We start from the raw sequence: 15,351 nt of genomic DNA, 5'->3' as shown, positions 1-15,351 counted from the left end.
CAGAATCCTGCTGAAGATGGGCATGTAGCAACTTGGCTTCTCATCCCACTTTCTGTTGTCTCCCTGTGACTCTGAATGATGTGTTGACTTTCAGCTATTCTCTAGCTTTTTCCAGGAAGTACTGTGGTTGAACTGACCTTCCTCTACTCATCTCTGCTCCTGTTCCTTACTCGTGGCAGTCTCATTGCCTTGCTAGGCCAGGGCCTGACCTGTTGTTGACCTTATTGCCCTGTCATTTTCTGTGACCTGGCATTGTTTTTCAAGTCCAGCATGGAGTTTTCCCCATGGAGGGGAAGCAGAGAAGGAAAGGAGGGGGTGGGGTGGGGAAGAGATGAAAGAAAACAGGTGGGCAGGGAAATCATACAGGAGCTTTATTCTGGGAGCTGGTTTCTGCCACAGTATTGCACAGTCATGCAACATTAGTCCTTGACTAGCACTGTGCAGATTGTGTCCTGAGCAGTGCTAAATGGAGCCGCAAAGAAATGGAATTCAAAGCATTGAACTTTAATAGTCTCTGAAGGCTCTCCTGGAATCATGTGAAACCAGAAGAGGAAATTCTGCATTGGTGTTGGGGGGTGAAAGAGGCAGATACATTTAGCCTCTCGTGTCACAGGTGACCTCACAAAGTTCGGCCGTGGGGATGCCTCCTCCCCGGCCCCGGCCACAACCTTGGCCCAGCCCCAGCAGAACCAGACACAGACTCACCATACCACGCAGCAGACATTCCTGAACCCGGCGCTGCCTCCTGGCTACAGTTACACCAGCCTGCCATACTACACAGGGGTTCCGGGCCTCCCCAGCACCTTCCAGTATGGGCCTGCTGTGTTCCCTGTAAGTACTTGGGCTTGGTCTTCACTTGTGGTGAAGAGTCCTAGCCCTGGACACTATGCTAGCTGCTTTCAAGGCTAGATGCCTTTTTAATAATGAATGAAGGGGAACAGTTTCCACCTCTGGCCTCTTTCTGGCCTGGGAGAGGGAGTGGGGCTGGGATTGGGGTAAGGGATTACCCATTCGTAGAATTAGCTAAAGGGGGAATGTACAGCTTTGCTTCCCTCAGACTCTCATTCATTCCCTGAACCCATTTTGCTAAGTAAACTGTGGACAGCATACATCAGAGTGGGTAGCCATCTGAATGCCCAGTCTCTGGAGTAGGACGGGTCGGTTGAATGGTACTTTGCTGCCATTTCACTGTAGTTCTGGCCTATTGCTCTTTAGGTGGCTCCTACCTCTTCCAAGCAGCATGGTGTGAATGTCAGTGTGAATGCATCAGCCACCCCTTTCCAACAGCCAAGTGGATATGGGTCTCATGGATACAACACTGGTAAGCTCACCTTGACCCTGGCTGTCATTGGTGTCTGTGGGATGTCATTAAATGAGTTTCAGGGAGGAAGATCTGTTGCTTGAGAAAACAGGGTTGGTGAGGGTGTGCTGCTGCTCCATGTACGATTGTTAATGTCTGCCTGACTTGGGTGTCTGTCTGAGCAGCACCAACAGAGGAGCTTAATACTAGAATGTGTATCCACTACTCATGACGGGAATGCCCTGGCGCACGAGTTGGCTGTTAGAATTTGTTGGCTGGCCTAAACTTTGGGTGGGAAGCAGAGGGCCCCAAGATTTTACTGAGATGTCAGTGGAGGCAAGTGTTAACATTTAAGGTACTGGTAGTACAATAAGGGATATATTCACTGAATAGAAGAGTTAAATGGGTTCTTAGCTAGCATGCTGTGGTAGGTTTGGCTTAAATCGCTTTGTAGTACTGCTTTTCTCATGTGGCCCCTTTTTATTGCCTATCTAGAGGGCCTAAGATGTGGAGAGAAAGGAGTAGGGCATGAATACTCAATAGAGGGAGAGTTGGACCTTTAGGTTCCTTCATTTGTATGGCTGGTCTCTTTGCAAAGTCCGCTTGCACCTCTGATGTCAGGGAGGGAAATATGGGAATCCTCTGAATGGGTGCTGACCTAAAAGATATTTAGCCTATCCCCTGCTCCCGTACCTGACACCTACTCTCCATTTTTGGAGGACAGGGAGTAAGAGTCTTTGAATAAAACAATTCCATCTACTTTTTTCAGTGCCTTGTAGATGTGTATGGGGAGGAGGTGGTTGCCATTGCTTGGGGTTGGAGTTGAGGGTTGTCCTTTATTCTTAGCTTAGTTATGATTACATGGTGATTTGGATGGAGCTACATCTGTGTTCTTCACCCTTGTATGGGCTCCAGGTGGTTAAAATTGCCCAAGGTTTTTAATTATTGGGAAACTGAGCTGAGCAAAGAGGGCAGTAGGTCTGGGATCTAACAGGTGGAGCTTTGAACTGTTGTATGACTTAGAGTGGGTCAAGATTTAAACTAAAGAAATCCTGAGAGACCCCATTGAGATTTAATAATACCCAGACTCCTTGTGCCTAGGGCCCCCCCCTCTCACTAGCAGGTCCACCCTAGTCTTTGATGGGGAGGATTATAAGCTTTTGTCTTGGACTGGCCCTATTCCAAGAATATTAGATTTAGGTCTTAGCTGGACCAGGTTCAAGAATTTGAAGAGGTAGATGATTGGTAATAGAAGAAAATGGCATAACTGATTTTGGAAATCCTAGCTTCTTACTTCCCTTAAGATTTCAGAGACCTCCTATAACAGCCCTTTAAGAATCCCCAGTTCCCAACCCCACAGAGGGCTCTTGTCATCCCATTCCTCATCAACCTCTAAATTCATGTATTTTTATGTATTTGATTCCTTTTAGGAAGAAAATATCCACCCCCTTACAAGCATTTCTGGACGGCAGAGAGCTAATTTGGCCCAAGGCTGGGGGCTGTGTTTTGTGTGTGTGTGTAAAATTTGCACTGAAGTCTTGTTTCAGAAACCAGACCACTGAGGAGAGCCTGCTGAGCTGTGGCCATGGCCTGCGTGGCTTGGGGAAATGAGTTGGTGGATACCTTCTGGGCTTTTGAACTTGCCCTTCCCCCATTTCCCTCTCCCCCATGTGTCTGACCCTGTCTTACCCATTTCGAATTCAAGCGGTGCAGCACCTCCTCCGAAGCATCAATGCACACACCTGCTGTTGCTTTTGATTTCTGGAAGGCATGTAGTTCCAACTTGTAACAAAATATTTGTAGTCTTCAATAAACTGTGGTATTTCTTTAGCTAACTCTGGCGTTCTTTCCGTGCATGTCTTTCTGGACACTAGGAGCCAATGTTGTGCTGTGGATGAAGGGTGGAGGGTGGCCTTTTCAAACAAACCCCAGCATAGCCAAAGAACTGTTAACTTTTCAGTATAGTGATTTTATTAAGGTGGGGGAGGGGAAGTGGCCTCAGTTCCCAGCCTGTTGATTGGTTAGTCAAGAAAGCTATTTGTAGAAAATGCCCGATTCGCCATGCTTATTATAGCTCTTCACTTTTCCATTTAGATCTTCCCCTTGTCTCTGACATAAGCAGAGGAGAAAGGACAAAAAAGTTCGTGTCATGTCATTTTGAAAGGCTGAAGAGATGGTGTTCAGAGCTGTTGTTAGGAAAGTATCTTCCAAGGCTTAATTCCCACATCTGGTTCCCAAGGGCCAAGTGGCTGATTGAGATCAGATAAAGTCATTAGTGACCAGCTAGTTGATGACTCAGGCTGTGGAAACTGTTCTAGCCTGGAACATTGTTCTTAGTCCCTCGATGGCTTTTCAGGGATTGTGGATTATTAGTTGTTTTGCACTTGTGGGTGTAGCTAAGAATGTGTGGGAGAGATTTGGTTAGACATCTTGAGTATGGAAATTCTCATGCCCTCTCAATCCAACCGGTACACCATCAGCCCTTCGTTCATAGAGTTAACTTGGACAGTGAGAACCCTGTCCTTGGTTAATTGGAAACCCAGATACTTCACTTTCTTTGTATTTGTTCCCAGCCCTCCGGAGTAATTTTGTACTGTGAGTGTGATCAGCTTTCCCAGGGGCTGCCATGCTGGGAGAGATTGGTTCTTGTTTCTCCTCCCGGCCATCCACGTTGTGTTTGTATGATCAGCACTGCTTGGGAGTGGGGGTAACCAGGGGGTGTTGACTGTTGGAAGGAAAGCAAGGAAACTCCGTAGTCTGAGGAGATTGCTAATTACTGGTGAATGATAGGTAGGGAAACCAATGCCCATTATTTTCTACGGTCTCAGATGCTTACACTGAGGCCATTTAGGGTTACTACACAAAGTATTCTCTTTTTTCCAGCATTTCCAGTTGTTTCAACCAACAGGCCAATTAAGGCCTCTAGACTAGAAGCTGTTTTTTAGCTAGTCCACCCTCTGGAAAGGATGAGACCAGGTAGGGGCATGTTGGAACTAAATTCCTCCCTACCACCCGGCTTGAGAATCAGCCATTTCTCCCATTCTGTATGGGATGACCAAGTGATGTCAGCAAGCTGTTTGAGCCTTCGCAGTAAAGATCATTGTCTCTTCTGGTTTCCCTCAAAAATGTTCCATTTATATCCTGTTAACACCTTACTCTCAACCCTTCCACACAAACCTCCGAATTAGCTTAGCTTTTTCCATAAATGAACTCCTGTTCTTAAAGTTATGCCTATTACCAGTGATTTGCCAAATGGGCACCTGGGGCTTGAAAAGGGAAGGGAAAAAACTATTGTTAGTTCCTGTATTGTCCCCTTTTTCTTCAGTGCCTTTAAAGTGTAGAGTTGATACTTTGGAGATGGGGAAGTATTTTCTCATGCTTGGTTTCTGTAGTTCTGTTCTTTTCCTAGTTGGTGTTTGCTCCTCCCTAGAACTATCTGGACTTGTGATGTGGGAGGGTTCTCCAGGGTAAGATGCCACTTCTACTGGGAAGATTCTAAAGTGGCTGTCCAAGGTGGGCTTAGCTTTTGAAGGCTGCCTTGGTCTAGAGAGGATTTGGATTCTGGAGTTTGAAGGGAGATTGCTGTTGAATTGTGGGTGAATGGAGAATTCCTCATTTGTGATTTGGTCAGTTTAGTGCTTCCAAAAAACTCTGAACAAAGTGCTCCTAACAGCAGAGGAGATCGATCCAAAGACAAACTGAAATGCAAAGTTTTTCTGAGGTTTCATTTTATCTCACTTCCTGAAAACTAACAGATCTTTAGAAAGGATGCTCTAAATTCCTAGTTAAATTTGAGTTACTTTTCCTTCAATATTGGTATAGTTTCTCAAGTAAGTTGCTGGGTTATTTTACCTGATGGCTTTTTCCTATCCTTAACTTATTATTTTTTTAAATAAATTTATTTATTTATTTTTGGCTGTGTTGGGTCTTCGTTTCTGTGCGAGGGCTTTTCTCCAGTTGCGGCGAGCAGAGGCCACTCTTCATCACAGTGCGCGGGCCTCTCACTGTCACGGCCTCTCCAGTTGTGGAGTAAGGCTCCAGACGCACAGGCTCAGTAATTGTGGCTCACGGGCTTAGTTGCTCCGCGGCATGTGGGATCTTCCCAGACCAGGGCCCGAACCCGTGTCCCCTGCATTGGCAGGCAGATTCTTAACCACTGCGCCACCAGGGAAGCCCTATCCTTAACTTATTGCCCCATACCCTAGGAGGTACTGTATGTGTATTTCAGTTTAAGGGGTACAAATTAAAATGGAGAATTGTACTACTGTGGTTTCCTTAAAATTGTAGTTGGTGGTAGGGAGGTTTTCAACAGGAAACATGCAAGTTGCTGGAGTATGGATTAGAGCTTTTAACTCATGGAAAAGCTGAAGTTGTAAACTAGAATGACAGTTGGATTTTTGTGTTCCACCTAGGCGGTAGGAGAGAGCCTACCCCTGTCTACCTTCCTTACCCCTCTCTCTCCATGCTTTGGCTTAAACTGAGCAAATGGAAATTAGCCTTTGCGCCAGGTCTTTAAATCACAAGTCTGTAGCGTAGAATTGCCAAGACTCTGGGGAAGCTGGACTAAGTAAACTGAGGCTCCGAGAATGAAAGTGCTCTTGGGGGTTGAATAGGAGTGCTCCTTTAATACTTACCTTATGCTGTGGAGGCATGGATTTTGAACCCGTTCAGGAGCAGCACTGCAGAGCTGAGTGGAGTTGGGGTCAGTTGATTTGAAATGGACGTTAAAAGTTTAATACAATCCTGTTGGGCTTTGGCACAGAGAAGTGCTTTGGCACAGAGAAGTGTTTTGAAAACCATATGCTAGTGAGATTTGGCTATATTCCTTAGTCCTCCCCAATACAACACACCTCCCTCTCACATAAATACTCAGTACACATCTGGAAAGGGCAGGAGAACCTAGGGAGCTTTTGTGTCATGAACTCTTATCCCTCAGGACTGACATGAAGCTGGAAAAACAGACCAAATTCCTTTGCAGTGCTATAGCTAGAAGGGCTACACACATCATCTCCCAGGGATGGGGCCAGGCAGCTAGCTGAGCTAATCCTCCTGTCTGTTTCCTCCTCCCCCAGGTGTATCAGTCACCTCCAGTAACACAGGCGTGCCAGATATCTCGGGTTCTGTGTACTCCAAAACCCAGGTAGGTGCCTGGCTCTGGATAGAAGTGGAAAAAGAGATGACATAGAGGAGGTGGAGTTGGAATGATAGAAGTACAGTGAACATGGGAATTCCCTGGCTTTCCAATGGTTAGGACTTGGCGCTCTCATTGCCATGGCCCGGGTTCAGTCCCTGGTCATGGAACTAAGATCCCGCAAGCTGAGTGGCGTGGCCCAAGGGGGAAAAAAATACAGTGAACAAGAACAACCCTAAGAGAGGTGTCAGGAAATCCATTCTACTAGAAAATGAGTGTCTCTAAACCTCAGTTTCTTGAAGAAGTTTAAATTTAGCCCTCTGGGAAAAAGCAAGAAAAATGTTACAGGAAGCTGCAGTGTGGTAAATTGTTGTGATATGTCATGTGATTTACTGTGCAGCTGTCCTGGCCCTTTACATACCCACTCCCAACCTGTTCATAAGTTTCCGAGAGGACAGATATGGAAAGAAGGGAAACTAGTTCTTTCCATTCTTTTTGTAAGGATATCTATAAACAGTAGGAGAGGACACAACCCAGTAGCTAAAGTGAGGCATCTGAATTATCCACAGATTTGTATTGTGTTGCTCCCCCCAACACACACCATAAATAAGTAAAAGCTTGATGTAAAGTATTAGGAGTTATGGTGGAGTCTTTCATGGCCAAGACCATTAACACTCAAGAAACCTCAGTGTGTATTCATTTCTTTTGAAATATCCAAGGAGTTCTAATTTTTACCCAACTCCAGGGGTATCCCTATTTGTGCTAAGAGTAGTTAGCAGATTTCACTGTGTTCATGAATGATGTTAGAATTTATGAAGTGCTCTCACATCTATCCTCTCATTTGGTCCTTACAACTGAGAGGTTAATAGTATCCCTGATTCATGTTAAGAGAAAATGAGGCTGAGCGATTAATTTTCTCAGGTTCACACAGCTGTTAAAGGGTAGAGCTGAGGCTAAGACCTGAATGTCTGACTTCAGGTGCAGCATTCATTCTCTGACACCATGCTGCCTTCTGAGGGTGGGGGATCTTGGGTTCAGAAATTCTGAGGATTAGTTTGCTGATCCCTTTTACTCTCTCTCCTCCCATTCTCCTGGATAGCAGTCCTTTGAGAAACAAGGTTTTCATTCCGGTACTCCTGCTGCCTCCTTCAACTTGCCTTCAGCCCTAGGAAGTGGGGGGCCCATCAATCCAGCCACAGCTGCTGCCTACCCACCTGCCCCCTTTATGCACATTCTGACCCCCCATCAGCAACCGCACTCCCAGATCCTTCACCATCACCTGCAGCAGGATGGCCAGGTAATAGCCCTTCCCCCTCTTTCCTTTCCCTTCCTTTTCCTTCCTATACCCTAAAACTACCTCCCCTTTCCTTTTCTTACCCTTCCTCACCACCACCTTCACCCAATCCTCCCCAGCGCCAGTCATGGGCACACAGCACATACAGACACAAGCGCACACAACACAAGTGGCCGGCAAAGGAGATGTCAGAGAAGAGGCCAGATTGAAACCTTTTTTGCCCAGTTCCTTTGGTGCCTTTCTCCTCCACCTCCTCCCATAGCACAGTTGTCCTCATCCTATCAGACCTGGGTCACACCTCCCCTCTTACCTCTCCCAGCCTTCCCCCTTCCCTGACATTATAGCTTTCCCTTCTAATGGTGGAGTTCTATTGTCAAAGTTTGTCCCTTTATTTTCCATATATCCTGGTTCTGCCTCAGCTACCATATTTGCAGATGATTCTCTGTTGCCAGCGCCAGCAGGAGGAGCAGGTAATGAAACTGAATGATGATATGCTTGAACCCACTCCTTTTCAGTCCCCATTTCACCTCCACAGTCTCAGGGAACTTGAAGAGAAAAGATTGCACGGTCACAAATCGGGATACACAAACACAAACACCTTGCTGAGCTCTCTGGCCTCCTGTTCCTCTCTTGTCCTCCTCTCCTCAGTGTCTTTTTCTTTCTACCCTTCCCCAACTCTTGAAACACTTGGTTACCGGAATGGAAAGGATTCTTGGGGCAGCATCTGGAGCCTGGGGCCTCAGACTGTCTCTCTTACCTTTCCTGAAATGGGCTCACAGATGTGATGTGTGGTAGGGGTGGGGAGCCCTGGGGTGGTGCAGGTGACCTCTCCCCCTTCCTCATAGGTGGTTGCAGAGCTAGAATAAGGGCTGCCTTGTTCTCAAAGACAGGTGTCCAAATTGAGGCATTCATGGGGATCAGTGAAAGTGAAATCACCTTGTGATCACTCATCTCCAAGAGGCTATAATTCTCTCTAGAGAGTAGCCTTTCCTTGGATCAGGGGATGGTGGGTTTGGGGGGTGAGGAGAAGGTGAAATTGAAAATTAGTAGAACTGATGCACTATCTTGTCTCTAAAAGTATCCCGCCCTCTTTTCATCTTTCCCTTATTTAAAGTTTTAAAGTGTTTTTTTACTTGTCAGACGTGCTCTAACTGCTGTATAAAACAAATTTCCTGTGGTTGAGAAGTAAGCTTCAGAGTAGTTTCTAAGCAAGGGGAATGGGAGAGTAAAACAATTTCCAGATTTCCACCTGAAGATGTCATAAATTTGTCCCACTAACTAGACATCTTTTTCCTCCCCATTCACCCTCCCATTCCCCTGCAGACGGGCAGCGGGCAACGTAGCCAGACCAGCTCCATCCCGCAGAAGCCCCAGACCAACAAGTCTGCCTACAACAGCTACAGCTGGGGGGCCAACTGAGGCCCTGACTCTCTTCTCCCGGTCCCATCTTCTGAGAGGGCTTCTCAGCCTGGCAACTATGGAAACAGCATCAAAGAGAGAAAGGAATGTGGGGGGGTTCCACTGCCCCCACCCCCAGCGGCCCATCCCATGCCTCAGCTTCATGTCTGTCCCATTCCCATACCATCCCCACTCTGTTGTATGTATAGGATTTGTATTTTCTCCTTTTTTTTTCTTCCTTTCCTCTCCTCCTCCCCCCTTGCATTCAAGATATGAAACTTTGCTGTGGGCCCTGCCCTCCCTTCTCCTCCTCCTGTTCACCCTGGTGGTGTGTGGGTGAGGTAGGGAGGGGGGACCCCCAAATATATATCAGCCCAACAGCCCTAAGTCTCCTCCTTTATTATTAGGAAACAAAACAACAAAAAAATGGCGTCATGAATATGAACAGCATTGTCAGATGAATTAGTTGAAGTGTTTTCTTCTCCTCCTGTTCACCCTGGTGGTGTGTGGGTGAGGTAGGGAGGGGGGACCCCAAATATATATCAGCCCAACAGCCCTAAGTCTCCTCCTTCATCATTCGGAAACAAAACAACAACAAAATGGCATCATGAATATGAACAGCATTGTCAGATGAATTAGTTGAAGTGTTTTTTTTGTTTGTACTGTGTCCTCAAATTTAATGGATTAATGTGTCTTGTATATATAAAAAGAAAACCTCTACCTTCAGCCTCTGCCCATTCTTGCTCCGTCTAGGATATCCTCAGTCTCGTCGATGACCAGCTTGATGAATAAGTATTACTGTACCAACTGGGCCTTCTCTAGCAGGCCCCGAAGGCAGTGGAATAAAATGAAATCTTCGCCCTTTAAGAACTCCTCTGACCTTAATGTGCTAGTATCTTGACCTTGAGGGCATTCCCTTCCCCCGCTCCCCTAAGAATTACACAGCCTGGTGCCTGGAAAGAATAACTGCAAATCTTCATTTCCTCCAGATCTACAGCAGATTTTAGGCAGTGAAGGGATAGCAGATATTGGGTGGAAAGGGAAAGGGTTAAGCAGGAGTTGAAAGAAATGGCTTTGTAGAATCAAAGTTTAATTTAGATGGATCCTGGCAAATGAACTGGAAAGAAATGAGGACAACATGCACTGTTGGCTAGCAAAACTGAAGCAGTAGTTCTTACTTCTTGAGTGCTTTCACTTCAAGTAGCTAATATCCAACCCCTTGAAAAGGAGTCTAGAGCAAGGCCAGGGTTGGGATGGAGGTGGGGGTACAGGGAGGGGGAGGCTTTTAAAGTCAGTGACCCGAAAAAGGGGATACTTAGAGCCCCAGATTCTCTCCCAAGACACTTCAATAGATTTCCCTTGCTCTCTTACAAAGTCTTTATCCTGGTGGTTGCAGACCCTGCCTGAAAGAATTAGGAGACTCCCGTATAGTTATGACAAACTCCTTAATAGCTGGAGAGATGGAGTTAAATCCATGCGTTCCTCTGTCTTTATCTTTTACTCAACTCTGGGGAAGTCACTATACTAGAAGAAGATTAATGCAACATTTTGTCCATCCCTCTAATTAATATTAGACTTAACTGTATCAGTCAAGAAACAAACTGGACGGAGGAAAGGGGCGAGGTGTGTTTAGAAGGTCGTCCATGGGTTGGTGAGCCGGCGGTGAGGGTGGGTCTCGGTCCGGTTCATTTGTGCGGGTGGGCTGCCCTCTGGCGGCTGCCTCCGGTGCCATCCAGTGTCAAACCCTTGAAACACGCTGTTGGAGCGGGTTGATCGGCAGGAAGGAGAATTGATTTAGGAGGCAGGTGATAGTTGTAAAATGAAAATTCAGTACGCCCGCTCCCTTCACAAGAAACAGTAAAAGAGAAAGCCTTTGGAACGTGATAGGCCCTTCCGCCCTGCCCCCCCACCCAGTCCGGCTTACGGTCGTTTTACGACAGTGTCTGATCGCAGGCTTGCTTTCCGGTAGCGTGGTCTGACGCTTCGCTCAATTTCCGTCAGCGTAGTTCTGGCTACCCCCAGCTGTGGGGTTCGAAAGTTCGAGTCCCACTGCGGGAATGAGCCTCTTTGACCTCTTTCGGGGCTTTTTCGGCTTTTCTGGACCTCGGAGGTGAGAGGGGGTCCGGGCCAGAGAAGGTGGGGCGGGACCCTCTGAGGTGAGCTTGACCCTTGACACCCTATTTTTGGAAAAACATCATTTTCCCTACTCCTTCAACTCTTGCGGAGAGAACGGAAGTCAACATTGAGCGCTCACCCCGCGACAGTAACCAGGGCAGTCGTTAAGAGGAGAGGAAACAGCCGCTTAAACCTTTCTCTAGTCTGGGGTGATGCAACAGGGGCGCGGGTGGGGAAGACAATAGGGCTCTGGGGAAGAGAACAGTGAGCAAATGAGCAGGACCTTGGGAGAGAAGGGAGGGGCTGGGGAACAGCGAAGAAAAGCCGAGCGGAAGTGTTTGGGGGAGCCGCGAGTTGAGGGCAGACTTTGATAAAAACAAAACAAACCCGATGGCCAGTCCTCTTAACCCTCACTTCAGCTTCCTAGGTCGCAACTCTTGTCTCACTTTGTCACCCATTAGCTGATTTTATGGTTTAAGTAGTGGTGAAATCTTGGTGGCCGATCTGCCTCCACCCCTAGCCACAGAGATCCCTTTTTTGGAGGGATGACTCGCGATGAAGATGAAGATGATGAGGAAGAAGAAAGAGCCACGTGGGGCCGTGGGAGCTCGAGATTTGAGGGTCCCCAGCCCCCCGAGGAATTTGGCTTCGGCTTCAGCTTCAGCCCTGGAGGAGGGATGCGTTTCCACGATAACTTCGGCTTTGATGACCTAGTACGGGATTTCAATAACATCTTCAGCGAGATGGGGGCCTGGACCTTGCCTTCCCGCCCTCCTGGTGTGTGGATTCCCCGGGGGAGAACCTGTGGTTTCTGCTGGGTCGGTGGGTGAAAAAAGGAACCTGCAGAGAGTAGTTGGGGGTTGGGAAGTGTGAGAAAACTGATGATTTCAAGGAGATTTAAAAGAGTCCAAGTCCCCAGCATCCACCTGCCACCTTTCTGCAGAACTTCCAGGTCCTGAGTCAGAGACACCTGGTGAGAGACGGCAGGAAGGACAGACGCTTCGGGACTCAATGCTTAAGTATCCAGATAGTCACCAGCCTAGGATCTTTCGTGGGGCCTTGGAGAGTGATGCAAGAACTGAATCCTCCAAACCAGCCCCAGGCTGGGGCTCCCAGAGACCCTTTCATAGGGTGAGTACATCTGGGCCTGAAGTGGGAGCCTGTGGAGAAAACTGACTGCAAAGACTGGAAACCTTGTTGGAATCTTAACAGTCTTGGGTTGGAGTCCTAGGCCCTCCACTTGGTGTATTTATCTGTACTCTGTATTAAGCTTCTTGTAGGATTTTCTTTGGGGGGAAATGTGAGTTCTGCTTTTTGTTTAAAACAATTGCTGGTCTAAATGATTCTTGGACAAAGCAGACTTCTTGAGGGAGGACAGAAAAGTATCAGTTGAGGAATGCTTTTTGGTAGAGGGATACATAAAACAGGTAGCAAGGAGTAAGATTGTAAGTAAATAAAGCTATTCTGGCTGGGATTATTTCTTCTGAGGAAAAGTAGTTTTGGAACTTGGAAATAGTTTGGGTTCTGTGACCCCCTCAAATTTGATTGAAAGGTGTCATTTGACCTACTTTGGCTTCTTCTGCAGTTTGATGATACGTGGCCTGTGACCCCCCATTCTAGAGCCAGAGAGGACAATGGTGAGTTTGGAGGGAAAGGACATTTACCAGCCCTTTGTTCTCCCTCCCTGAAATTTCTTCCGGCTACACTTGTTCCCTTCTTTCCCTTGGACTCCTTCTTTCCTCTTTCCTCTCCCTGCCCTTCTAGATCTTGATACCCAGGTTTCCGAGGAGGGCCTTGGCCCAGTTCTGCAGCCCCAGCCCAAATCCTATTTCAAGAGCATCTCTGTGACTAAGATCACTAAGCCAGATGGGGTGAGTTGGGAGAGACGGGTAAAGGGAACTATGGTCAGAGAATGTTCTGGAAAGGGAGACCTATGTAAAGAAATCAGTTAACTCACCTTTAGTGATGTTAGGGATATGGTGGGGGCTTCTCCTTGTAGACAGTAGAGGAGCGCCGGACTGTGGTGGACAGTGAGGGCCGGAAAGAGACCACAGTAACCCATCAAGAAGCAGGTGGCTCTCCTACGGATGGTAAGTAAAGAGTATGAATCAAAGGGATCCATTTCATAATTCCTCGGGAAAGGGAAACCCTTAACTCTCCTACCCTTTAATATTATTCTTCTCCTTTGCCCCTGTCTAGTCTCTTTCACTTAGCCTCTGTGTATCACTTTTTTCCTTAGGTCCAGAATCACCAACACCTCCATCCCTGGATGATGCCTTTTCCATCCTGGATTTGTTCCTAGGACGTTGGTTCCGGTCCCGGTAGCCTTGTTAACCCTCAGAGGCCTTTAGGTTCTTTCCGCCTCCCACCCTTTGCTCACCAGCAATGGGCTTAGTTCTCCTCCTGCCATGTCAGCACCCTGGGTGTGTGGAACAGTGAATTGGGGGTATGTCAGTATGTCACTCACCCAGACTGACCAATAAAACCTTTATTTATGCTAATTCCTTAGTCTTGGCTTTGTCGTGGCTGTTCCACTTTCTCACACTATCCAGGGCTTTCCAAATTAACTTGGCTCACAAAAAATTATTTCTTAATTTTTTGCTTTACTTTTCAAAACCTGATTTTGGTAAGTAAGGGTCAGGTACCTCTAGAAGATGATTTTCCTTATGAAGAGATAAGATAACTAGTGATAATTCCAGGGAAATTTCTACATGGGGATGCATTAGATTAAAAAAAAAAGTATGTGTATAAGTGTAGAGGAAAAACTGCTTCCCTAGGTGTGGGAGCGCTATGATTGGGTAGTTCATGAGATAATTTGATGAAGTACATGGGCAAATATGTTTTTATTTTTATTTTTTTGTATATATTAGGGAAAATATAACTAGCAAAACATTATTGGTCTCTTCAACGAGTGGTACTGGGAAAGCTGGACAGCCACATGTAAAACAAGTAGATTAGAACATTCCCTCATACCAGCTAGAAAAACTCAAGATGTAAATGTAGGGACTTCCCTGGTGGTGCAGTGGTTAAGAATCCGCCTGCCAGTGCAGGGAACATGGGTTCGATCCCTGGTCCGGGAAGATCCCACATGCCGCGGAGCAACTAAGCCTGTGCGCCACAACTACTGAGCCTGTGCTCTAGAGTCCGTGAGTGAGCCACAACTACTGAGCCCACATGCTGCAACCGCTGAAGCCCACGCACCTAGAGCCCGTGCTCTGCAGCAAGAGAAGCCACCACGATGAGAAGCCCGTGCACTGCAGTGAAGGGTAGTCCTCGCTTGCCGCAGCTAGAGAAAGCCTGCGCACAGCAACGAAGACCCAACACAGCCAAAAAAAAAAAAAGAAGTTTTCAGGGATTTCCCGGGTGGTGCAGTGGTTAAGAATCTGCCTGCCAATGCAGGGGACACGGGTATGATCACTGGTCCGGATCAACTAAGCCCGTGAGCATGCCATGGAGCAACTAAGCCCGTGAGCCCCAAACAATGAAGCCCGTGTGCCCTAGTGCCCATGCTCTACAACAAGAGAAGCCACCGCAATGAGAAGCCGCACACCGCAACGAAGAGTAGCCCCTGCTCACCGCAACTAGAGAAAGCCCGTGCACAGCAAAGAAGACCCAACACAGCCAAAAAATAAATAAATAAATTTTTAAAAATTATATAATGTGGATCCCATATTAATGGATCAAGTACTCTATAAGTCCTTATAGAGTGATATTAGCTGAGACCCTATGGAAGGGAAAGGCAAACCTATACTCAGAGTATGTGTCAATCCCAGTCAAAAGTGATGGGGAATCTAGTGTCCTTGTCCCTGTCTGCTTCCTCTCCTCGAGAGATAGCACTGTATTAGGGACTTCGTGTTGGTATTTGTTAATGGCAGATTGCACGTTGGCCACAGCAGTGGTTAACTGAGCCATGGTGAGTAGGAGCTCACACTGTTGGGCCTGTGCATAGCCTGTATCCTACCACCAGTTACTCTACTCAGTGTATTCATTGTTCAGAAGTGGGTGGCTGATGACAGGCAGTGGCTAAGTCATTCTTCCTACTTGGTTGTTCAGTGCATCTGTGATGGATGCTTTCTGGTGGGTGTTAACGTGTAATACAAAGACCTTTACACT

At 47.0% G+C, this 15,351-nt stretch overlaps 2 protein-coding genes across 11 annotated transcripts in view; both read left to right on the top strand.

The window, feature by feature from the left end:
• Positions 1 to 10,008, top strand: part of UBAP2L (ubiquitin associated protein 2 like) — a 45,233-nt gene extending 35,225 nt beyond the window's left edge. For 2 of the 6 annotated variants that reach the window (XM_007458007.1, XM_007458009.1), the window contains exons 23-25: positions 614 to 831; positions 1,216 to 1,321; positions 2,731 to 3,136. In XM_007458007.1, coding sequence (XP_007458069.1) covers positions 614 to 831; positions 1,216 to 1,321; positions 2,731 to 2,780 — 374 coding nt within the window. In that variant the 3' untranslated portion in view covers positions 2,781 to 3,136. Of the gene's footprint in view, positions 1 to 613; positions 832 to 1,215; positions 1,322 to 2,730; positions 3,137 to 6,372; positions 6,441 to 7,530; positions 7,729 to 9,048; positions 9,145 to 9,876 lie in introns of those variants that run through there. The other 4 variants (XM_007458004.1, XM_007458005.1, XM_007458006.1 and 1 more) reach the window with 4 other exon arrangements.
• A 975-nt stretch (positions 10,009 to 10,983) lies between these two features.
• On the top strand, positions 10,984 to 13,739 carry HAX1 (HCLS1 associated protein X-1). 5 transcript variants are annotated; one of them, XM_007457997.1, is made up of 7 exons: positions 10,984 to 11,233; positions 11,759 to 12,015; positions 12,182 to 12,369; positions 12,824 to 12,875; positions 13,003 to 13,109; positions 13,238 to 13,328; positions 13,478 to 13,739. In XM_007457997.1, the coding sequence occupies exons 1-7, from the start codon at positions 11,181 to 11,183 to the stop codon at positions 13,561 to 13,563; spliced, it is 834 nt and encodes a 277-aa protein (XP_007458059.1). In that variant the 5' UTR covers positions 10,984 to 11,180; the 3' UTR covers positions 13,564 to 13,739. The 5 variants fall into 5 exon arrangements, with proteins under 5 accessions (XP_007458059.1, XP_007458061.1, XP_007458058.1 ...); XM_007457999.1 differs by having other exon boundaries at positions 11,037 to 11,233; positions 11,897 to 12,015; XM_007457996.1 differs by having other exon boundaries at positions 11,081 to 11,233; positions 12,158 to 12,369; positions 13,478 to 13,737.
• Positions 13,740 to 15,351: the final 1,612 nt, after the last annotated feature.

Source organism: Lipotes vexillifer, unplaced genomic scaffold (genome assembly GCF_000442215.2).
Source record: "Lipotes vexillifer unplaced genomic scaffold, Lipotes_vexillifer_v1.1 scaffold238, whole genome shotgun sequence".
Taxonomy (NCBI): domain Eukaryota; kingdom Metazoa; phylum Chordata; class Mammalia; order Artiodactyla; family Lipotidae; genus Lipotes; species Lipotes vexillifer.
The sequence above is the reverse complement of the archived record's forward strand: the minus strand, read 5'-3'. Positions and strand labels throughout refer to the sequence as shown.